Source organism: Lolium perenne, chromosome 3, assembly GCF_019359855.2.
Source record: "Lolium perenne isolate Kyuss_39 chromosome 3, Kyuss_2.0, whole genome shotgun sequence".
Lineage (NCBI taxonomy): Eukaryota > Viridiplantae > Streptophyta > Magnoliopsida > Poales > Poaceae > Lolium > Lolium perenne.
The window spans coordinates 45,800,910-45,826,117 of record NC_067246.2 but is presented as its reverse complement, the minus strand read 5'-3'; the positions used below and the strand labels follow the sequence as shown (position 1 = coordinate 45,826,117).

Sequence of the window (25,208 nt, the reverse complement as noted above, 5' to 3'; positions counted from 1 at the left end):
GAGGTTGATCCAGTACCGACAGTACGTCACTGAGGGTGAGGTGATATATTCACAGGAGAAGGAACCTGGCTCTGATACCATGGGCACTACTGTGACTATGGAGGAGGATGTACCATTGAGCCGGCTGAATATGCAACTTAAGAAGTTACACGATGATGCTTGAAAGACAGTTGACAAGGTTCAGCGATGGAGTTTGTTTCAAACTCAGTGCATTATAAAGGGCAAGGCTTGCAAATTGATGATTGATGGTGGTAGTTGTACTAATGGCATAAGCAAGGCGATGGTGGTAGCATTGGGGTTGTCTACGTGGCGTCTTCGTTAACCTAAACGTGTTGAGTGGTTGAATAGATGCGGTATGCTGAAGATTACTCATAAGGTGCATGTGCCATTTGCAGTTGATGATTATGTTGATGAGATAGAGTGCGATGTGTTGCCATTGGAGGTGTTTGGATTGCTACTTGGGCGTCCATGGCAGTATGATCGTAATGTGACACATGCTGGGAGAGTAAATACATATTCTTTTATGCATGGTGGCAAACAACGGACTTTAAAGCCTATGGGTGATGATCATATCAAGTCCGATGTGGAGTTGGTGATACGCAAGGAGAAGTTGCACAAGCCTAAACTGCGACATGAGGTGCATGATGTTCCAAGCGTCAATGTTGGTGATGTTTCAGCCATACCTGTAGATGACAAGCCAGTTCTTGTTGGTGACAAGCCGGATGAAGCTAATCCTATTGTTGATGAAGATGTTGCAGCATGTACTACAATTCCAGTTTGTGTTGATGCCAGTATACAGACTGGTGATGTTTGTGCTGATGGTGTTTCAGTACATACGACGCAGATGCGCGTGGGAGGAGTGAGAGGCGAGTGCGTCAGTGGAGATAGTGGGCAGCGGCACTACCGTGCTAGGAGTACTGCAGTCCAGTTTTCCGCGACACCACGGATGCATAGAAGCAATGATGGTCGTGTTCGACAACTTTGTGGCCTAGACATTACTCGTTTGCAGGGTGGCACAAAGAAAGTTCATATTCAGCAACACAGGGTTCCATCAAGAGAAGAAGGTATTGGCGCATAAGTCCAAATTCATGTGGAGAAGAAAGGAGGCGCCAAGTGCTGTATCAAGTCAAGCACGCCGAGAGGGAGGATGTGGTGTGGTGTGGTAGGCAGGCAAGACTTGAAGACGGCGCGGACGTGTGATGTTCATATCACGTCACCTTTTCCAAAAGACCCTCACGCGTTGGGGACAACGCTTCTTGAAGGTGGGGAGAATGATACGGGCATGAAGGCCGAGTGAAGCCCAATTTCAGGACTCCACCTAGCTAGTTATCTTAGTTATCATATTTTATATGTATGGTCATATGTGGGCTAATTAGGGATTTTATTGAGTCGAGTCAGTTTGGTTTGGGCATGTCCAAACTAAGGTAGAGAGGCCCACTAGGGCTGGTGATACGTCCAAAACGTATCTACTTTCCCGAACACTTTTGCTATTGTTTTGCCTCTAATTTGTGTATTTTGGATACAACTAACACGGACTAACGCTGTTTTCAGCATAATTTCCCTGGTGTCTTGTTTTTGTGCAGAAACTCAACTTTCAGGAAAATCCCCGGGATTAATTCCAATGGGCCTATTTTCACAGAAGATTAACGGAGCCAGAAGACCAGAAGGAGGGGGGCCACGAGGCGCCCACCCCACAAGGCGGCGCGGTGGGCCCCTGGGCCGCGCCGGCCTATGGTGGCGGCGCCTCGGCCAGCTTCCGACGCCCCCCTTTCGACTACTTAAGGGTTTTGACCTAAAAACGCACGGGAGTTAGACGAAATTGCCAGAAGACATCTAGAACACCGCCGCCATCGCGAAACTCCGTCTCGGGACCAGAAACTCCGTTCTGGCACTCCGCCAGGACGGGGAATTGGAGGAGATCATCGCCATCATCACCACCGACGCCTCTCCATCGACCATCCATGCTTCCCCCATCCATGTGTGAGTAATTCCTCCGCTGTAGGCTGAAGAGGATGGTAGGAATTGGATGAGATTGATCATGTAATAGTCATAAGATTGTTAGGGCATAGTGTCTAGTATCCGTTGTTGGTACTTTTATGATATTGTTGCAACTTGTTATGCTTAATGCTTGTCACTAGGGCCCGAGTGCCATGATCTCAGATCTGAACATGTTATTGTTTCATGATGATATTCATTGTTTTATGATCATACCTGCAAGTTGTATACACATATTGCTGTCCGGAACCTGAGGCCCCAAAGTGACAGAAATTGAGACAACCGGAGGGGAAGGCGGTGATATGAGGATCCCATGTGTTCACGGAGTGTTAATGCTTTGCTCCGGTGCTCTATTAAAAGGAGTACCTTAATTACCAAGTAGATTCCCTAGAGACCCGGCTGCCACCGGCTGGTAGGACAAAAGAAGTTGTGCAAGTTTCTCATTGCGAGCACGTACGACTATATATGGAACACATGCCTATAATTGTTTAGTACTTGGATACTGTTTTATTACTATCTGCAAATGCCCTACCTTGATTGTTACATGAGTTCTCTTATCCATGCAGCGCCTATTCATCCATCCCTGTGCCTACAGTATTTTAATCCTGCTGTTTACTATAATCACTACTGCTGTCTTTGTTGCTCTACTGCTTATATTTCACTACTGCTACTGTTATAAAACTGTTGCTACTGATAAACTCTTGCGAGCAAGTCTGTTTCCAGGTGCAGCTGAATTGACAACTCCGCTGTTAAGACTTACAAATATTTTTTGGCTCCCCTTGTGTCGAATCAATAAATTGGGTTTTACTTCCCTCGAAGACTGTTGCGATCCCCTATACTTGTGGATCATCAGCTGGCCGGCCAACCCCCTCATATAAGGGTTGGGACGGCTAGGTTTTAGGGTTAGAACTTGTTTGAGTTAAGTTTAGACGCTATCGCGTGTGTGCTTGGTGAAGCATCCCTCTGGGAATGGCGCCGCCGTTTATCTATTACAGTTGTTGTGGAGGTTCTTGTGTTCATCAAGGATTGTCGTGATTCGGTCTTGAGGCGTGGTGATCTCCATCATGTTGCTTGCTGGATTTATCCCCTACTTCAGGTTGTGTTTCGCGCGTAATTGGAGGTATCTATCTACCCGGGTGCTCGCTGTGAAAGATCGGGCAAAGATCGTAGGAGGATCTATTAGGATCCCCTTATCAAGAAGCTTCTAAAGATCAACACCATGGCCAAAGAAGAAGAAGGGGCAAGGGGCCTCCGCCCCTAGGGCAGCCGCCGCCGCCTTCTCCATGCCGGCGCCGCCTCGCTCCCAAGGGAGGCTCATCTCCATCACCATCTACAACAACTCCCCATCATCCCCACTGTAATCTCTTGGCAAACATGATGCATGATGCAATATATTGTTTTTCTATGTCTATTGTATCTCTATGTTGATGTTTGAGTAGTGACTTATTCTTAGCAATTGCGATATAGTTTGTTGTTGGTTGCATACAAGTACATATGTTATATGAGTGCACACATATATTGGGGGATGCAGAAGGTTGTCACTGTTGCATTGATAAGATGAGGGATAAGCAGAGATTGACAGAAACCGAATCCCAAGTCTTAGAGAACATGTTGTATTAATTCATAGTTAATAAACGAGGGTATTATTATGGGGACCTTAGAGCTAAATGTGGTGGTTGGACATTACGTATTAATAATTCCCTTGTTTGCTGTAAATTGGACTTGAGATTGATGCATGTAAAATGCATACATGAATTTTGTATTTTATCGTACTAAAATCCTTATTATATTACAACTTTATTACATTTATTGGGACCAAGCTATTAATAGTTGTAAAAGTGCACAAGTTCTTGTTTTAAACTTTGTTTTGTAGGAAATAGGCAAACATGGAAGGAAACCGGTCATTATGTGAAATCTGGAGTTTCTTGAAATCTGTCCCTACATGACACTTTTTAAAGATCGGCCTAAAGAGACCCGAAGATGGCCTCAAACGGAAATAGTGCTAGCGATAGAAGTCGTGGAGAATTTGCAGAAGTTTAATTTTACGTAAAGAATGCCCAAACGGAGTTCGTATGCGAAAAATATGCCCGTTTTACCCAAGGGTACAAGGTAGTTTCGAAAACTCGAAAATTAGTGACGTGATTGACACAAACTCTTGCCATAGTTAATAGATTCGTCCAAGCCACGACTTTATAGACTCATAAAGGGAGTCTTAGGAAGGTTCCTAGTGACACTCTATTGATTGATTATAATCATATCGAGTAATTAAAATCAATAAAGCTCCATAAATTCACATTTGATTAATGTGAATAAATATATATAGGGATTTGCTAGCCGAGAACTAACTTTGTGTTCAGATAAATGTTACATCATTTGATTTGCATCGTGATTTGTGACAGTAATTAGTTGCTAAGAGCAAGTTTAATAGTATAGCCAACTGCTGGCTATAAGCCATGTGCCATGTCATCTGTAGCTAACATAGAGCCAACATGTATAATAGTGAGCTATAATCATGTACTACTTTATCAATGGATGGCCCACATTTCACTCTCACAAAGTCTTTCAGAAAGCGCGTCTTAAAGTTTTCTGACAGAAACTCACTCCTCTTCTCTCTCCTCCTCTCTCTCCTCCAACTAAGCATGAGTATATTATTATAATCGTTATAGCCAGCTGACTAGGACTTATTGTACTTGCTCTAAATAAGTTGTAACTGAGTTTTAATAACATCATCTGACTGAGAACGGAGTTAGCTATCAGCCGACTGAGAAATAGTCACGCTCAATAATATTAGGGCAATAAAAGTCGTGTAAATCTCGAGATATTGCATTAGTGGCGATGATTAACGTAGTGGGTAGGTAGAAGGCGCTCCACCGTGCGGTCCGCCGCCCGTCCCGTCCAGGTGGTGCGCCGCTCGACGCCCGAGTCAAGGCGGAGAAGACGCCATCTCGGCATACGCCGTCTGATTCCAGCCATCCGGCGCTCTATCCCTTGTCCCCATCCCAGTCCGTTTCCCAACACTATGCGTGGCGTGAAGCGCCCTGCCTAGCTCCACACTCTCCACTGTCCTCAAAGTACCACTCTGTCCGCCACTCCACTCCCCAGCCAGCCACCCCACACTCACACCGATGCCGTGACACCGCGCGCGCCCCCAGCCACCCAACCCCCCACCGCGCCGCCGCCGCCGCCGGGAGGCTTCCGGCCACCGGACCCGGAGAAGAACCCGCTCTCTCCGCCCTCCCAGCCTACACCAAACCTACCCCGCCCCGCCCCGCCGCCCCCTCTTCCGCTTCCGCAGCCGCTATTCACGCCCTTCCAAATCCACCCCGACCGATCCGCCCACAAAACCCCACCCCACCTCCTGCCCATTATTCCACCGCCCCCAAACCCCGCGATGGCAACCCCGGACCCCGACCCGCAAACCCTAGCCGCCGGCGAGCTCGTCTGGGCCAAGACCAAGGCCCGCCACCACTGGTGGCCGGCCCGCCTGCTCTCCACCAGCCCCCTCTCCGCCAAGAACGCCCCCGTCTCCTTCTTCGGCGACGACGACAACGACCCCCGCCCCGCCACCGGCCTCCGGCGCTTCGCGGACCGGGCCGCCGACAAGATGGCGCGGGCCAGCGCCGCGCCCGCCTTCCTCGGCGCCCTCGAGCTCGCCCACGCCGCCGCCGTCGCGCTCCTCTGCACCGACCTCACCTGCGCCTGCGCCTCCCCTCCTGCCCCCGCTCCATCCGCCGCCGTCGTCACCGTCGGCGGGGTCGCCAACCTGTCCCCGCCCGAGTTCCTCGCCTCCCTCCGCCGGGCGGCCCTCGACGCCCCCGCCGTCGGCCTGGTGGACCGCGCCAAGCTCAAGAGCTGGACCCGCGCGCTCGCCCGCGGATGGGCTCCCGCCGGCGCCGGGCCGCCCTACCAGCGCCGCTCGCTCCAGGACCTCGCCGACAAGGTTGACCTCGACGACCTCACCGAGCCGCCCGAAGATGCAGATGCCGCCGCTGCCGATGAGGACTCGGACAAGGAGTTCGAGATGCCGCCGCCCAAGACGCCCGCGCGAGCAAAGCGCAAGGGGCGCCCGCGGCGCAAAGAAGCCCCTCCCAAGGAGGAGTCGGACTCGGATGCAGGGGAGGAGGAATCCGACGACCACAAGAACAAGAACGGCACCGATGTCAAAACGCCGTCCACGGGACGGACGCGGAAGAAAAGCAAGCACCTTGCGGATGCAGGGGAGGAGGACGCCGACGACCAGAAGAACGAGAGCGGCACCACCGGCACCGACGCCGCACCGCTCTCCACGGGCCGGATGCGGAAGAAGAGCAAGTACCTCTCGCCGCCCTACACCGATCTGATCTCGTCCTCTGCCCTCGACGAGAAGCTGGCCGATTCGCCCAAGGAGCCGCCGCCGGGTTCTACCAAGAAGGAGAAGAAGGCGCTGCCGGACAATGTTGATGTGGGGGAGGTCCTGGAGCTGCTGCGTGGCCTCGGGGTAGGCTTCTTCCATGACACCCAGCTCCCCGAGGCGGCAGAGCGGTTCCTTGGCTCGCTTAGGACCTCAAAGTTCGCTGGGGTAGATGTTGCTGGGTTGGTCTCCGATCCTGCTGCTGCTGTGAAGCTTGGGAAGAGTGTGTTGGAGAGGAGTAGGAAGAAGGATGATGTTGCGGCTGCCCGTTCTTCTGCCAGGAGGAAGAAGAAGGTTGAGGAGGCTTCTCCTACGGATACGCTTGATTTCCCCGCGGAGGATGCTGGTGCGGAAGACGGTGCTGCCGATGTTGCTGCTTTGGGTTCTGATTCAGCTGCTGCTCCTGAACAAGGGAAGGTTGTGAGGAAGAGGGGCAGAAAGAAGAAGGATCAAGATGAGAGTGGCGCTTCTTCTGTCAAGACGAAGAAGAAGGTGGAGGAAACCTCCCCTAAGGCTACTCCTGAGCTTCCGGTGGAGAATGTTTCTGCCGACGCCAGTGCGGAAGGTACCGGTTTGGTTCCCCATTCATGTGCTACTGCTGAACAAGGGAAGGCTGTATCGAAGAGGGGCAGAAAGAAGAAGGATCAAGATGGAAGTGGGACTTCTCCTATCAAGAGGAAGAGGATGAAGAAAACCTCTCCAACAGCCATCCTCGACTCCGGCTTAGTAATTACTCCTGCTATCCCTATCAGGCAAGTGAGGGCAGGAGATCTAATAAGCCAACTGGCATCAGGAAGTGGTGCAGGCATGGGAGTTGGGGTTTTCGATCAGAGCAAGTTGGAACTTAAGAGTCCTGTTCCAGCTGCAATGTCGGGAGGGACGAAATCAGGTGAGGAGAAGGACCAAGCAGATGGTGGATCTGTTGTGAAGACACCAGTGACTGTTGAAGCAACGCAGCCGGGAACCTATACAAATGTGGACGATGTTGTTGCTGATCTGGCTGCCAAAAGTGTCCAGGGAGAAGAAACAAAGGCTGGAATGGGTATTCAGGTAGATATGAATGTGCAAAGTGGTATTGTCGATATGCCTATCGCAAGTGTCCAGATGGAAGCAATGGGGGTGGAAACTAATATTCCTGTAGATACAAATGAACAGGGTGTTGTGACAGATCTGCCTGTTATAAGTGGTTTGCTTGCTGAGGATGGAGGCATATCTCAGACTGCAGATGGAAATACAAATGATGCAGATGTAGAAGTGAGTACAGTCCAAGGTGTTGTGGCAGATGTGGCTGTTAGAAGTGGGTTTCTTCCTATCCATGGAGGCTTATCCCAGCCGGCATATGGATATACAAATAATGGAAATGTAGAAGTGCGTGCAGTCCAAGTACCTTATCCTTCCCTGGAGGCAATGATGCCAGAAATGTATAGGAAAGTTGATGACATAATTACTGGAACAAATGTCACTGCAACAAACCATGTGTTTAAAGCTGAGAGTCAGAAGGGTGAACAGACTAGCCAGCAGAAGACTACTGGTGAAGCCATTGCAAATCATGCTATTGCAATTTCTACCAATGGGACCGGCTCTGATTCACCTAATTCCACTCCTAAGAGAAGGAATAAGAAAGCTCCACAGTACTTTTCAAATCCAGTGGAAATTGTGTTGCAGTTCTCAGATGGTGTCATTCTTCCTTCCAAAGAGGAACTACTCTCTGCATTTAGCAAGTTTGGCATCCTGATCGAGCCTCTGTCTGGCATCTTAGAAGACATCCGCGGTGCACGTGTTGTGTTTGGGAAAAGTGCCGAAGCTGACGCAGTGTATGCCAGGCGTGAAACTCCTGGTATCTTTGGCCTGTTTGGCCCTCCATTTGCCACCCTGAAGGTACTCAACTATCTCCCCCCATTCACGCCGAGCGTCCCTGCACCTGCACCTCCACCTGCTCTGAGACCTCCGATCGGTGTTGCCGACATGAAGAAAAATGTCGAGAACATGATCTCGGCCCTGGCTGGTAAGCCTGCCCCGCCATTTCTTCTTGGTGAGATGCAGCGGCTCTTGTCGAAGATCAACAATAAGCAAGCTGGGCCTTCTAGCTCTGCGATGCCTCCTCAGTAGGCCCTGTTCTATGTTTTCGACGCTCTGGCTGGCTTCTGTAGTTAGTGAAAACTTATTCTCAATGCTGGCTGTCTTTTCTTCATTAGAACTGCTTGTTTTCAGTTTATGGTAGTACATTGGATCTATTGGCTAGTTCGGCAGCTATGGTGTGGAACAAATGTGAATGGTAGACTTTGTCGTGTCATTGCTTTTGTGCATTGGATATCCAAAATCGCAGTTCCATGATAATCGGTGTTTTCTGTAGTACCATGTGGTTGCTGCCTCTATATGCATTGGTCTGGGAGAAATGAATGTGATTGTGACATCCAATCAAATTCAGCATCTGATAAGAAAAAAAGAGATCCCCCTGATGTTTGTGTTGTTCACTAGTATATTTTTATTTGTATTTTTGGCGGTATCTTTCCTGGAGGACAGGCAGTCATGTGATTTTGAAGATACTTTTCAATGCATCTTCCATATTCTGCGAGCGTCTTAACATGTATTGTGTGAGACGGAGATGCGAGCAGGTAAATTCAGAGGAGGGCAGCATGCCTGCATGCTAATAGTATCCTTCATTTGCAACAGTTCGTATATTCAGGCAAATTTAGATGTTTGTTCTGAGGATCTGTCACATTTTTTTTTTTGTTTTCCGTTTGGGTTCTCACCGAGTCTGAAGGCCGTGGATTTATGTGTTTCTTCCGCGTCTTTATCTACCGCTGGATTTTGACACAAGTATATAAGGGTTCCTACAAAATAAAGGAAAACTAGTAGTATTTAAATTAGGGTAGATTTTGTTGAGAACTCTAATACAATTACATAAATATGTTTTTGTACAAATCAAAAAACAAGCTGAAGTAGCACCCTTAGCAGTTCCATATCATAGTCATGGTCAAAAGTTGTCTTGCGAGCGTTTTATAGTCGGTGTAACCCTGAACTGTAGAACCTAGAGTCGGTATATGATGTGAAAGAAGAAAGATGGTGGTGTTTATATTATCGGATGGGTAAGTAGTGAAAGTAATAAATAGTCACGCAAAGCTAGATGTTTGATCTAAGGATGTGTCAACTTCTTATTCGTTTCTCACTGACCGAGGGTCCGGGATTCTATGTGCTCCTTGCGCGTCTCTGTCAGCCAAAAGTTGCTGCAAATACAATTAGGATTCCCACAAAACAAATAAATAAATAAATATACTCCATATTAAAATTAGGGTAAATTTCTTGAAATGTAATCGCGTTAAACAAATAAGTTTCTGTACAGATCAAGGGCCAAGGTGAAATAGCACCTTTAGCATAGCAGCTTTCATATAATTTAGAGTGATGGTCAAAAGTACAGTCAAGCATAAGTTGTCTCGCGAGTTTTTTTTTGGTCTTTGTAAACCTAAAACTCTATGCCCTAGATCCCACGCTTTTTTTTCTATATATAACGTTTCTCTCCTCCTTCCGACAAACAATAATCATTGTTTCTTTCTTCTTTGCAAGAAGAAACAACACTTAATCAATCATGGGACGGAACATTAAGCAGGCTACACATTTGAATATACCCCAAGTGGTCACTTAAACCTTTTTTTTTCGAGAGTACGCGAACACGTACCTTAATGTTATAGAAGGCAGAAATAGTTTACTGGTCACTTAAACCTTATATACAAATATTAATATGCTTCTCCGCCGTCATATTTTGGTTGTCATAATAGATGGGATATGATGCTAAGTGTTTCCCTATTGAGTGAGGTCACTGTGAGTTGGTGAAGTACTGAAGTATGAAATTCGAGTCCACACAACAAGATGTTCCCAAGTGGCATCAATAGTATATTCAATATATGACGTGCAAGAAGAATGGTGATGTTTTATATCATCCGATGGGGCAATATGCAAGCAAAGTAATCAATAGTCAGGCAAAGCTCGAGGATTGATATGAGGACATGTCACAGTTTTCCTTAATTTGGGGTTCTCACCGAGGGCCTCGGATTTATGCTCCTATTGCGTATTTCTTTCGTCAAATTTTAGTACAAGTATAGAATTAGGGTTTCTTAAAATAATAAAGTTATTCAAATAAGGGTAGATTATAGTTAAACTCTAATCAATTACTCAAAAAAATTTCTATACAAGCCAAGAACCAAGGTGAAGCAACACCTTTAGCACTTTCCATATTATCCAGTCATGGTTAAAAATACATTCGAACTTAAGTTTTCTTGAGAGCTTTTCTCTTTGTAACCTTGTACTCCAAACCCTACAGTCGACTCTTTCTGTATATATATACGGTTTTTCTCCTCCAAACAAACAATAATCTTCATTTATTCCTTTTTTTAACAAGAAGAAACAACAATTAATCATGTGATAGAACGCCCAACAAGATAAGTATACACACTTGAACCACGACCACACATCATGGCTCATGATATGTTTGTTGTTTACATTGGAGCAAAGATGTATCGTGTCGGTTTCATCTCCTAAGCATCCAAGAACAAGATCAAGTTGTCATGGCGATATGTTTGTTCTTTATGTTGGACCAAGATCTATCGCGTTAGTTTCATCGCCTAGGTGTTGGGAGTACAAAATGGAACTTTTGATGTTCAAGTTTAAATCAACTGAAAGCATTTGAATTTGAGTGTTCTTACAGCCTTAGCTTAAATCTCAGCTCAAGTTTTTTTGTTTTTGTTTTTCTCGAAGCCTCGTTAGTTTATCTTTTTTTTAGGTTAGTTTATCTTCCCAAATGATCCATCGGATGGGCCAGGTCCAGTTGGCTTGATCAATCGACTTGTTGAGGGCTCGGCCCGGCCCGGCCCGGCCCCACTCCCCACTACCACCGCAAACCCAAACCCTCTCTCGCATCTCTCTTCCTGCCTCCGCTCGTCGCCCAATCCCGCCGGCCACCGCTCGCCGCTCGCCTGCGGCTGCTACCTACCTACCACTCTTGACCTCTACCCGGGAACCCAAGGCTACGTCACCACTAAATCCCCAGGCTAGGCCCCCGCCCCCCTCCTCCTCCCGATCTAGCCCACCGCTCGACGGCAAATGGCGGCCATGGACGAAGACGTGCGGCTGGACCTGGACAAGCTCCCCATCAAGCGCCTCGAAGCCATTGACGAGGCCGGCAACGAGCACTACCCGCCGTAAGCCGCCCAGCCACCCCCTCCCTCCTCCCGGCCTTTCTCGATCCAGTTCGCCTGCTCACACTGCCGATCCGCGGCTGCAGGGACACCAGCAGCGAGGAGCAGCGGCTCGCCGCGATCCGGCGCATCGACTTCTCCTGGGTCATCGAGAGGGACGCCAAGAAGGCCAAGAAGGCCGCGGAGGAGACCGCCCAGCAGGCGTGGCCGTGGCAGGGCCTCATGGAGAGCCTGCAGCAGGCGCAGCAGGAGCTCACCGTCGTCCTCGACCTCATCAGCACGGTCTGCGCATATCTTAAACATACGAACCCGCCGTCTGTTGTAATGTTCCTGACTATAATGGATCCCCGTGATGATGCAGGTCGAAGCAAACGATGCTGTCACCGTCGCTACGGCGAGTAAGCCCAAGTCGACGCCGAACGAAGTCCTAGTCGACATGGCGGTCTCCGCGGCCACCAAGCTCCAGCAACTTCGGGTATGTTGGTTTACTGACCGTAGCCCCCTAAAGTACAAACTATTAGAGTATTAACGTCCGATTAGCAGAAGACACACGGTAGCATGGAATGAACTCATGGGATTCCTCAGCTTAGCAATAAGAAAATGGGAGCTGAAATGAACTGCAACAGAAAATGTTTTGAGTAGCCCATGTTTGAACTTGCACCATGGACACTCTATGCTTCCTTCTGCTGCAATCTTAATTTTTATTTTTTGGCGCCTTTCAGCATTTGGGGCGGTACTTCAAACAATCGGCCAAAACGATGGAGCAGCAGTTCCAGAAGGAGGCCAGGTTCTACGGCTCGTTAATCAGGTTCGTCTTGTTGCAGGAACTGTGAACTTCGGGTTTACACTGATGTTTGTACCATAATCGGTGTTACTGGATTGGCAGGTTGCAACAGAACTGGAAAGTTAAGAGGCAGCGTGGGACTGGTCCAGGAAGCGAAACCTTCATGTTTGATGTAATTGACACTTCTCAGTTGGACACGGCAGCGATGCCCCGATTCTCATCAATGGCTTTAATTCCAATTGATCAAGACTCATTGGGTACTTTATCTGTACAAGTTCCCCAAAAGTCGTGCCGTTTCTTGAGTCTTCAATTTCGTGGGGACGGTGCCAACGGTGTTGAAAACTACGCTCGCAAACTGAATGGTGTCTCAAGCACCAGTTCTGCTGAGGAAATTGATACTTTGGAGGATGATGATGTCAATAAGTCTGTCAAACACGCGCATTCCATCCTCCGCAATATCCACAAGTCAATATTTGAGGAGCAGGTATCTAAATGCTATGCTTGCAGATTGTTGCGAACTCATCCTTTTGACCAACCAGTGGTCCATGGAAAATTATTGTTGCGAAAAATTACGCCCTCTCTATTTGCCTTTATTTATCTATACCACCCTATGCTTAGCTTAGTGTATGTCTTTGTAGGTATTTGATATGGTGATCCGTGAGACATTTGTCCAATCTGAAGGCATTAACGTAACCGGAATGCGTGATGATTTTCTCCAATTAGCGATTGGCCAGGAGAGTTTGTTGTGCCTTTCGCTGACGGATTCTGGGCATGATAGTGAGTCAGAAATGGCAGGCCATGAAGAGCACACTAATTCAGAGGATGCAGCGAATCTTGTATTAGCTACCACCAATGGAAAGCAGGAGCCTTTGAAAAGGGATGCCTCAGGGTTTCTTAACCCCAAAAGTCTGGAAATTTGCTTGCTACATATGTTTCATGAGAATATTCTTAAGAAAGTCAGGGAGAAATATCGTAATATTGTCCGCTACCCGAGTCCCGCTCAGACTGCAGCTGATGATCGTGGCTTGCTAAGTCATTTCTGCATGACAGTGGCTCATAGGATATTTTCAAACAAAGTACACCTGGAGCTGGAGAGTGTGGTATAACTACTATTTTCCCTGTTTATTAATGCAATATACCATGATTGTTGATTGTCGTTCTAACTTCCTTTCACTAATGCAGGTTAGCAGGGTTCCGTATCTCCATCTGCGGTCTCTTCCTACATGGCATTCTCGAACTTCTTCCTGGTCTCTGTGCTTAAGAGTTCCGCAGCCTATTTTGGCATCTGATCGACCCACGAATCCTTCAGATAAAGACGAACCGAAGTACAAATCCAGGTCGCAGTTCAATACAAAGATTATCTTGAAAGATGGCCAAATAAGTTTGTTGGGTGAAGGATCTCCAAGCATTGCTGGATCATTGACTAGGAAGCCCTCTGATGGGTATTTGATAAACAGTTACAACTGTGACTTGGAAGACCTCCCAACGATGCTTCTGCAGCAGGTAACCTTGTGATAAAACCCTTGAGTTTTCTTTTGTCCGGATGCTTATTGGGTTAATTTATTAACGTTACTACTGTCAGAGTATTTATGATTCAGAAGATTGAAGCATCACTTGTGTCACGGACTCGAGATAGTTTAGGAGCCACTTGACTTAATATTGTAACCAAAATTTAGTACTAAATGAAAGTGTCCTATGATTGAGAGCAATGTTCGTTCATTGTTCAGTGTCTGCACCTCGTTTTACTATATTTTCCTTGGGACAGCCATCTGCTGTGTCCATCGATCTGCACGAATAGTGTGTCTAACTAGTCAAAATGTGTGAGTTCAGTATGACTTCGGTGTAGAGAATACATATGATACATTTTAGGATCATTGCCATGCTTCCTTATTTTAGAAGTTAATACCATCACACTGTAAGAGAAGTTCAGAGGCTGAGAACATCTACTTTGTTGTACAAGGCTGATATCACTTTATACAGGTGGAACAAGATGTAAGGCTCTTATATTGAACTAGATATACAGTGGAGGCACTGACTGAAATTGTCTTCCTCGCTATAGTATGGAGTGTCTGGCAGTCTTTAATGTGCTGCTTTGACACCTACTTCATCATAACATGTTGCTTGCATCTGCAGGTTGCAAGCCAGGTAATAAACTGGCTTCACGAAGAAGCAGTGGTTCTCGGGATGAACGTGACAAGAGATTTCCTGTGCCTTTACTTTGATCTTGACCAAGGAGAGACACTTGGCCTGGTGGCACATGTTGACCCAGACGATGGCTACGGGTGCATTTCTTGGTACCTAACTATCGATCACCCGGTGGAGGATGGGAAGATGTCAACAGACAATCCTGAGTTTGAGAAGCGTAGGTTTCTCGGGTATCTGTCACTGGAAGTGCTGTACTCTACCCTGATGGACTTGATAAACCTGTGTAGCACTGGTGTCCACCGCTGAATTAAACTGTATGATGCTAGAATTATGTAATATTCATTGAACAAATCTTGTAATCATATCAATCTGTTTTCTTCCATCATATATCAAGGTTGTTGATTCCTACAATGCTGATTGGTTGTGCGCCACAAAATATGTACGTATAAAGCTAAAAGATGAAGTACGGAATACATGCATCAGCTTCAGAAGTTGATAGGAGGAGCTCCAGCTTGATGGTCTGAGAGAACTGCTGATTGCTTTGGTGTGTCTGCTGTGACTACTTGTCTTCTATGGAACGTCTAATGTAACTCAACATATACCATATAAAAAGAGTTTAGACCACTTTTTATCTCAGATTTATGTCTTGTGACTTGTGATAACTTTTACCAGATCATTTCTTAATTAAGGGCATGTAAAATAGTGATATCTTAGGATTGTCATACCATTGACCTGCAGCAGTGCTTCCTTCCACCCCAGGATTAACCCTTCTTTTTATCCTGTCCAATTGAGCAATTGAAAGGTGTGCAATGAGGCTGAAATTTAACAATAAAGATGTAAATAGAGATGAGGAAGTCCCAATTCCAGTTCTGTACTAACTGATGCTAGAAATGTCTTGGTTCTAATTGATATCATAGGTAAACCGAGCACAAGAATATGTTTTAACCATTAGCACTCCCGAGCTATCATTGTCCAATAATATGTCCATTTATGTCAAAGGGGCTGAGTTGAAAACTTGAAATATCGGAAAGTGAAAGGTAAAGGCAAACTGTTGCGGCTGATTGCAACTAACATGGGCAATATCCACATAAATAAATACCATTGCAACGGAGCATAGAAGCAAGTAAATATTAAGCTGAAAATATATTAATTCAGGAGCTCAATGATGCTCAGTGGGATCTCCACTGGGTGAGCAGGATGAACATACGGAAACACGTCGTAGTGGAAGTATCGGTGAGGACATTGATATGTGATTGTGCCATGTTCAATGGAGTATGCAACCACGTTGCGATTAACTTCCAAGAATACGATATCACGGGTTGGGTGGAACCGTAGAAGCCAATCGTTGTGAAAAGTGGACTTAGCTCTACAGTCTACACTGATGCGTCCTCCAACATATTCTTGGTCAATAACAAGGCATGTTGCTTCAGGGTTCCTTTCTGCTAGTTCCATGCCACCAACTTGTTGACCATCTTCCACCAAATGCCATCTACGCCACTAGCGTGCATATCCCACACTTGGAAGGCCGAGCCGGCGAAATGTGCAAACTTGATCTGCTCTACTATGTTGTCGCAAGCTTGATCCATCTTCTTGTCTTGCGCTGATGAACTGAGAAGAAGAAAGCAACAGTCGAGAATAGCGGGGGGTGAATATGTACGAATCGATGGATAAAATGTGGCTGGCTTCGTGGGGTTCTTGCTATGCTGGAGGGTGCGGCCGTGACGGCGTGAGCTGCGTCGATGGAAAGTTGGAACGGCCCGTTCCTGGAAGGAATCGTAGAAAGACATAGCTCTTTCTCTTCAGAGCTGGCGGAACAAGCGGTCCCTCGACGCCTCATCGAGCTTTTGACGATTTTTTCTGCCTGTCTTTACATGCGTTGCTTTTTTTATTTTTTATTTTGAAGGAAATGCGTTGCTTTAAGACCTATACTTCAGCTTAACATGTCTGTTTGTATCTACTGATCTAAGGCTGCGAGTCAGGTAATAAACTGAATTCATGAATAAGCAATGGTTCTCGGGATGAACGTGGGCAGGGATTTCTCTCTGCAAGTGTTGTGCTCTACCCTGATGGGCCCGATAAACCTGTGTAGCACCGGTGTCCACCGCTGAGTACAATTCTAAAATCATGTGATATTCATTGAACAAATCCCATAATTGTATTCATCTATTTTTTCAATCTTACATATCAAGGCTGTTGATTAGTGCCACACTGATTGGTTGTGATTAGTACAATGCTGATTGGTTGTGCGCCACAAAATAAGTGCTGTATGTCATGAACTCAGATGCAAGAGGTTCCGAAGTGTCGCTGCAATTTCATCTTCAGCTAACAGTGGGTTCGTTTAAGCGTGCTGGAATGAGTCAGGGCTGTACATCATTCATCCAACGGCTTTCATCGTAACTTATCGTTTCGCGCCAGAAGAAGATCTCATGGAGATTGATTCTATTCAAGAGCAACTTTTTCTACTACTCCTACTGCTCCACGTTACCTTCATCTTTCGACACTACTCCCGATGCCTCCCACTCCCACTTTTTCTTACATGTCTTTGGTGTTGCCCTCATCATCACAACGAATGTCTAGTCTTGTGATTGACACCAATGCCTTCATGTAATAAGCTAGTGGTACTGACACGTAATCTGAAGTGTTCCTATACAAATGCAGATTAACTGTAGTAAAAGAGAAGCTTGCTATATGGTCTAGTGAACATGACGGAATGAAATGTGCTGGCGGAACATGAATCTTGCTACTTATATCTTGGTGAACATGGATGTAAGGGAGAAACATCATTCACAACCAAAGTTTGGTGAGTATTTAATTTTCAGCAGGTGAATACCCCTGACATATAATAAGTAGGCCAGTGCTCAGTAAGGTCATGGACCTTCCGCTAGAATTCGGCGTGCTACTCCATGATAGATAATTAGATGCGACTAGGCTAATGTATCATACTTTCCCTTACATATGCATACTATCTATAACTAGTAGAAGGCACGTGCTTTGCACGTGTAATTTACTATACAATTGTATGCAATTTTTCACGGAAATACATCAGATTTGGGATGTAAATCAATGGACATTACTTGTTAATTAATCTAGCGTAAACTGTACCTATTTTTTCAGATATTTTATTGTTAACCTATGTACTGGTGCATCTTCTGTAAATTGTATTTGTTCGATTGATTTTTACCAGCGTGAGTGAAGAAATATATCGCTGTTTACAGAAAAATGACAATACATATTTGTATGAAGCCCAACGGCTCAATGTATCTGGAAAATGATGTGCATTCACCCATGTTGCTGGGATGTCACCTGTTCTTTCTTTTTGAGGGAGAGAGTTGCTTCAGTTATCATCGTAATAGTTCATTATGTCATGTAAATCAACCCATTTAGAATTACAGGGACATGAACCCAGCCAGGTTCAATGAATCACCTAAAATCAGGCCAAAGAACCTAGCTCATGAGCAGTCGTCTATTGTGCTCCCTTCCAATCTTCCTGGTTTCAAAGCCATTTAGTCGATTATTCAGGTAGTCGATCTCCTCATGTAAGCTCCAAAGCCTGCCCCATTTACACACTGAAATTTTGCAACAGCTTGTTGTCGAGCGTGTGGTAGACAAGTTACTGACGAGCTTCAGGCCTAGGTCCTCCTAGCTTCTGTTGTATGCTAAAACTGAAAGAAGATGTATATATGTGTGTACGGTTTTTCGGCCAGTTTCCCTCATAAACGGGCCAGCTCTTTTCTCCTATATCAATGAAAGGCAAATCTTTTGCACCGTTTCAAAAAAAAAGATGTATATATGTGTGAATCCCTGTATCAGGAAAAATTCTAAATGTAACTTATAAAGCTAGGTCTGTATGCTGGAATAATACAAATACAAATATTTCTTCTGGTATGTGTCTTTCAGAACCACCAGACCCAATTTTCCCTCATCGGTACTCGTTGCATCAATGCAACACAAAACAAGCTTTAACCCACACATAACTTTTTTAATTAATATCCTAATTCAAGTTAATCTAACATGAGACACCTAAATAAAAAATTATGTATGCATCTGTATCCTCACTCCCCCAATAGTTATAGGTATTCTTAAGAAATTAAATTAATTGTTCTGCTATAAATGTTCTGACTTCTACGCGTAATGGTGTCGCTTACGCTGCCCTACTGTAGCTTGGTATTTTGATGAAATACGATAAATATATGCCACATAAACTGATGGTGAACCGAGTTCCATCTATTGGACAACATGTGTTAGAACCACCACTACTTGCCACTGTTTTTTATTGAAAAGGATTCAACAATATGTAATAAATACAACATTGTCAAGTAAATGATGAATTGTGATTCTCTTGATTTGAAAATAGAATATCTTGTAACCAAGTAGAGGTTCCTCAATTTATCTGTAGTGGTGTTGATTTCGCATTGCTACAACTCGCACCACAGTCAAGATTTTTTTTTTATACTCATGATTCATTTGCAAATAGGTTCTCCTTTCCCGCTATTTTCTTTTTAGGTTGCTGATCACAAATAGGATTTGCTTCTATAGTCTTTTGCAGATATCTACCTCGATCGCGGTAGTGCTTACGCTCAGAATAACTCATATGCATAACACCTTTTGATGAGGACATCCCTACTACACTACTACCTCCGTTATTACAAGTTGAAGATGATCCTGCTGTGAAGCTCAAGTCCAATGAAGTCAGGATTGGACCAATGACACGAGCTCGTGTGAAGCTAATTAAACAACAGGTGAACTTGGTCCTAAGTCATACTTTGATTGATGAGAACTTTATACTGTCTAAGTCGTATTACTTATGTATGATACAGTATGAAGAGGAACCAATCATCGCACGAGGAGGAGAGGAGCAGCTGGATAAGAAGATGGACGTGAAGCTGGACATGGAGCTGGACGCGTGAGGGAGGAGCGGGAGGCATGCGCGAGAGGAGGCGATGCAGTCCAGGCTGGCGCCAGACCTGGTCCGACCGGACGTGCCGCCGGACCATCCGGTCCCAGGTCTGGTCCGACCGGCTGCCACACCGGATCCGTCCGGTCCAAACCGGACGTGGCGCTTGTGCCAGCCGGGCACTATCCAATATGCCCGGAACCATCGTCTGGTCACCACCCGGCGCCAGGTCCGGTTTGAACCGGACCGGCTGCGGTGACCCAGCATACCACTGCATGTTGTAGTATACAAGTCGTTGATATGATCTTTGTGAAGGGACTTCTTCACAATTGCCATATCCCTCAGAGTGGTACAACAGAAACATTGCAGGTCATAACACTCCAAATATTATTACAAACATTGTCTTAACAAGTTGGCATTCTCACAGGTCCTATGAGAACACCCTAAGATACTACTAAAGTACGATTACAACTCACATCTATATATGAAAGAGAGCTCAGCAACTTATTTAGGTAAGTTCTACGCTGCTCGGCTCTATGATACTAGGGTATATCATTACACCTCCGCCTCCGTCTCGTCGGGTCCGTAGACTATCCCATAGTCTACTCCTTCAACTCCTTCGGTAAGATCAGGTTCCTCGTAGACCAGCTCGTAGTCTCCTTCCGGTGCTCCATCGGCGATGGCCTCCACTTCCGTATCACAGTCTAGCAAGGGTGTCGAAAGAAAGTGAGTACAGGGGTACTCAGCAAGTTCAAAAGAGTAAAAAGTGTTTGATGCACTAGCTACGACCATTGATCAGGGAATCGCAGGTCAATGCATGTTTTGAAAATATTTTTTCAAAAGGTTGCTTTTATTACGAAAACTATGCCCGTCAGTCTTCACAGGTTGACCAGAACTTCGTGGAGTTCCTTTCCTGCCGCGTTCGCAGTTCCCTTCCCGGAACAAGGAGTGACAACCACAATTTGATACACTCTGCAGAGGTGCGTTACTTTTCCCATACGAGATCCCATCCTTTTTGCCATCTGCAGGGACTTGCCCCCGTTCACACTTCCTTTGGTGTGAGGCCAGGTATGAAAATCCAAGCCCACACCGCCTTCTCCGCGACCCTGTAAACCCACCCTTTTATCCACCCGTACACCCCCAGTAGACATCCCCCGATCATACGGCTTTACCCACGGTGTACTTTGGACAATCCATCATAGACCGTAGAGCCAGTCATCCACACGGATGGGGATTTAAAAGGCCATCCCAACCTACGGCAGTGCCTCCAGCACCCCGCAGCTCTACCAGTCCGTTGGCGTGCAGGAGGGAAAAGATACGGCTGGCTTCCCTAGAGCCATTATAGATCTTATGGTTAACGCGGTATGTACGGCGCTAGAATCACTGGACGGCATTGGTAATTACTCCTAGGTTAATATAACCCATGCAATGGAACCTCCACCACATCAACACATATCATGGTTCCATTGCCAGCCACATAGTCATATTCATAATTGGAAAAGTAACATTTTATTTGCCATGCAGGCATGGTAAGTATATAGCTTTGCATTAAAGTAATAGAAAATACTCAAGTCGTTATGAGCAAGGGTGAACTTGCCTGTGGACTGCGAGATAGTGCAGTTCAATGCAGTGGATGGAACCTGGACCTCGGGTTCTATAAGAAGCATCATTGTCCGGTAAGGACAATGTTATAAAATCCAAATAATGCAGTCATGAATGTATTATTTTATGTGGAATCCCTTATCCCAATTATTTATTACAATTTAGGGTTGAATTAAGATTTATGCCTTTGGTAGTAATTTGCAATTGTTTTTATGTGTAAAAACACTTTAGTCTCATAAAGAAAAATGGTTTATAGTAATATCACTTTATCAATGTGATTCATTATTCATTTCAAAATAATTTGAAATAATAGAGTTGCCTCTATATTTTTGGAATAAGAAGAATAGAATTTCCTTTGGAAAATATCTTTCTTTAATAAAAATGACTTCGAATAATAGAATTTTATTTTGAAATATTTGAAAATAAGTATTTGAACTTATTTGAGATTTTTCCTTGATTTTTAAATACAAGGAAATAATAGTTTAAAATTCCAAGTGTTAATTTAAATTCAAGAAATTCCAAAATTTGAATTTGTTTCCTAAATTCCATTTCTTATTTTACTCTTGTTAAGAATGATTTATCATTTACAAATCCAATTTTTCATGGATTTTTAGAGGTATATTTTATTTATTAAAATTTGGTGAAATTCTAAGCTATTTTCCAAAATAGGAAAAGACTAAAATACCCCTGGCCCCTATTGGGCCAGCCCATTTAACTTGGCCCATTGGGACAGCCCACCACGGCTTGTCCCAAAACGGGTCAGTGGCACCACTGCGGCCCACCTGACTCACTCGCACGTTCTCTCCTCTCTCACTCGCCTAACCCTAATCTCTGGCGACGCGCGTGGCGATGGTGTCGCCGCCATGGCCGTCGCCGTGCTCCGGCCACCTCCGTGCTCCCCTGACCTCGCCACCTATACGATCTGAACCGCCGCGCGACGATCTATCGATCTGTCCGCGTGGTTTCGTCGTTCTCTTCCACCTCTGGCAGATCGCCTCCTCTCTGGATCTCGTGGTGAATCGCCTCCGGCGATTGGCTATCTCCGACGAGCTGGCGTCCTCGTCGTCGACGTGAGCGCATGTTTGGGACTCACCTGGCGCGGGTACTGTGCTCGCAGCGCCTGTGCCATCGTTTCTGGGTGCTGTGCTGCTCGTGGTGTTCGTCGGCGTAACGTCGGCGTCTTCCCTGGCTTTGCAGCTGTTATGGCCGCGCGGGCACTGCCTCGCCATGCCATAGCTTCTGCCACCAGGCGCGGGTAAGGTGCTTCTGTTCCTCCTCCTTCTCAACTCCATGTCTGTGCGCCTCCCATGCCTCTGTGCTTCTTCTACCTCTTGCTCTACGGCCTCCTGATGATCCTATGATCATATAGAGCGTTGCTGCTGCTGCCTATGCTTCCTATGCTTCCTCTCTGCAAGCCCTGGCCCATTCACCAAGCTCTGGTTACTGGCCAGTGTGTGATGCTTGCTGTTCATGTCTTGTGTTGCTTGCTTACTGCTCCTATCATGCTATGAATTGCTATGCCATGTTGTACATGATTATGAGCTTGCTTGTGCTTACTGGCATCCTATGCTTGCTTGTCTAGGTGTACTGCTATGCATCTCTGTGACACTTGTGATGCCAGTGATGCTTGTGAGGTGCTCATGTGCCTTCTGTATGATCCAATGATCCATTGGATCAATAATTGCTGTTGGCTAGACTCTCTGTGTTGCTTGACTTGATTCAATTGATCCATTTGATCAATCAAATGTCAGTGGCTTGGTTGCTGATGGATTCTTTGGCTAAGTGAATGGTTTGCTTACTGATGCTGCTACTCAAGCATGCTTATGCTTCTGTGTATATGTGTTGCTGCTCTCCATAGCCTTCTGGACTTGATCCAGTAGCTAGGATGCAGTGACATGTGCTTGTGTTGCCTCACGGTGTGCTACTGTAAAAGTATTGCATGGATTTGTTATGTATTTATGCCTGGATGAATTAATTAATGATGAACTGCTTATGCAGTAATGATTAAATGACTTGCTGTGTATGATTTGTCTTTCCATGATTAATTGGCAAGTAAATGGAGTCTGAATCCATTACTGGATAATGATGCTTTATTATTTGGCTTTGCTTTGGATGATTCTATGTTTGATGTGACCTCAGTAGCCTTGCTACTGACTGGTTGCTCACATAGTTGGCTAGATCTTGTTGGTTCCTCATCTTGGTTAGCATATTTGGGAATCATAATCAATATGAATGCCAATATGCTTGCTTATGAAGATATCTAGGGTTTTCCTGATGGTTGCATGCTTAGGATCTTACTGTGTAGTCTTTGGTAGCTGCTATACCTTGCAATTCATCTACTGGTGCTGTCTGTGCATGTGTTCTTGCTAGTGTGTGCATCTGTGCATGAACTCTAGCTTCTGTGCACAAGATTTGTATCTAGATGGTTTCTGTTTTAGTGGCTTTCTAGACTGTCAGTGATCCTTGGTGAAAACCAAGTGATGAGCTACCCATTGAGCATCTTCTCAATCTGACATATGTCATGCATGATTTATGGATTGGATCCACTGGATCTTCTCCAGGAACTAGGTATACCTTGTTCCAGCTCCTAGAGTGAAATCTTTTGTTGATGCAGACTTCTGGTTTGTTTGTCACAGCCCTGCACCTCCAGTTCTTGGTTGATCTTCTCAGGTCACCATGATTTCTTTTGGTTGGTTGGGTTATGTGTTGGGTTGTGCTGTTCTTGAGCAAGAACAGGCTATACCTATTCTTCCTTCTGCTTACCTTGTGAATCTTTACCTGGTCGACTATGCACTGTTTCTAGGGTTTGTGCCCTTTTATACCATCTCTACTTCTGTTCTTGCCATGCCACACAGGCCTGGCTTGGTTTGGTGACTAGGCCAATGCATGGCCTTGCCGTTGCTTGCTCAGCACACATGAGCTGTGTGCTCTCATATGCTGAAACTTGAGCCCTGGTGTGTGCTCAGGTTTGGTCTGCTGTTGCTCTTATCATGTGCTGTCCAAGGTTTTGGACATGCACAAGTGTGCAGGACACTTGTTTCTGTCCAAACTGAATCTTGGCTAACACTTAACCCCTGGCTAGCTTTGTTATGTTGTTTTGCAGGCTTTGAAGATGAATATGACCATGGAGAGATACTTCCAAGTTATTAGTCTGGGTTTTAGTTTAGGATCAAATATTGTAATCTTCCTTTTTATTTCTGTTTATTTTCCTTTAATTCTTGTATCAAGAATATTGTAAAGACAATGTATATTGTGTTGTGATATCAATAAAGCTCAAGTTTTTGCTTATGAGCTTTTTGGTTTATGTAATGTTTATATTTCTAAATAATTGTTTATAATTCAATTTGCAATTTAGAGTCATTTGAATTCCTAAGTTGTATTTGAATTGTGAATTCATTTTCTATAATCATCATTGCTTATTGTTTAATATTCTCAATGCAATATTACTTGTCAAATGAAATCAACTCCCAAATCAATAAGATACAAAAGAGATCATGTCGAAATTTACTAACTCACCTTGCCTAACCCTAATTGCAAAATGAGAGAGAACCTCAATCCCTCTTAGGTTTAGTTGCAATAAAGCGCGAAAATTTCCCTCGTTTTGCGATGAAATGCACATCCCATTTCTAAATCTACCCTTCGTTGTTCCTATGTTCAGGGTTATTACACCGGCCGGTCCCACGCCCGGTCGACCGGCCCCTAGGCCGACCGAGTCCGAGTCTGTCTCGACCAGATCTATTCTGGGTCGGTTTTGTTCGTACTTTTTTCGACCTGAGGTCGTCCCGAACCCCTATATAAGTGCCCAGGACGCCCCCAAAGTAGCTTTAGACCACGTTTAAGATAAACCCTAGTTCATTATTGATTGCTTTGCAAATCTATTGAATCCCTACACCATATTGCTTTGATTTGGTGTAAACTTGAAAGTCTTGTGTGATCTGCTGTTCCATTGGAAATTAGAAGGTTGCAATTTACCGCTTCGTGGTCGGCGGCTACGTGCGCAAGTGGGTGGAGTTGCGAATATCTTGCAGGGTTGAGAGTTGTTGCATTGGCGACAGGGACCAATTGAGAGATCTCGTTGCGTCATACAAGTTATCATTCACTTCATCAAGTTATCTCCGCTGCAATCTCCCCGTGATCCTCATCACCACCGTTGCTTACTGAGAAGATCGGACCACCCCTTATCATCTTGGTATCACCTTTGATTTC

At 45.4% G+C, this 25,208-nt stretch overlaps 2 protein-coding genes across 2 annotated transcripts; both read left to right on the top strand.

The window, feature by feature from the left end:
* Nucleotides 1–5,056: 5,056 nt before the first annotated feature.
* Nucleotides 5,057–8,722, top strand: LOC127341392 (uncharacterized). Its single transcript, XM_051367227.2, has one exon. The coding sequence runs from the start codon at nt 5,387–5,389 to the stop codon at nt 8,492–8,494; it is 3,108 nt and encodes a 1,035-aa protein (XP_051223187.1). The 5' UTR covers nt 5,057–5,386; the 3' UTR covers nt 8,495–8,722.
* Nucleotides 8,723–11,256: 2,534 nt separating this feature from the next.
* LOC127341393 (mediator of RNA polymerase II transcription subunit 17) lies at nt 11,257–14,917 on the top strand. Its single transcript, XM_051367228.2, has 8 exons — nt 11,257–11,580; nt 11,664–11,859; nt 11,939–12,052; nt 12,300–12,385; nt 12,464–12,845; nt 13,000–13,461; nt 13,544–13,864; nt 14,495–14,917. Exons 1-8 carry the CDS (start codon nt 11,483–11,485, stop codon nt 14,810–14,812), a joined length of 1,977 nt encoding a protein of 658 aa, XP_051223188.1. The 5' UTR covers nt 11,257–11,482; the 3' UTR covers nt 14,813–14,917.
* The last annotated feature ends 10,291 nt before the right edge of the window (nt 14,918–25,208 follow it).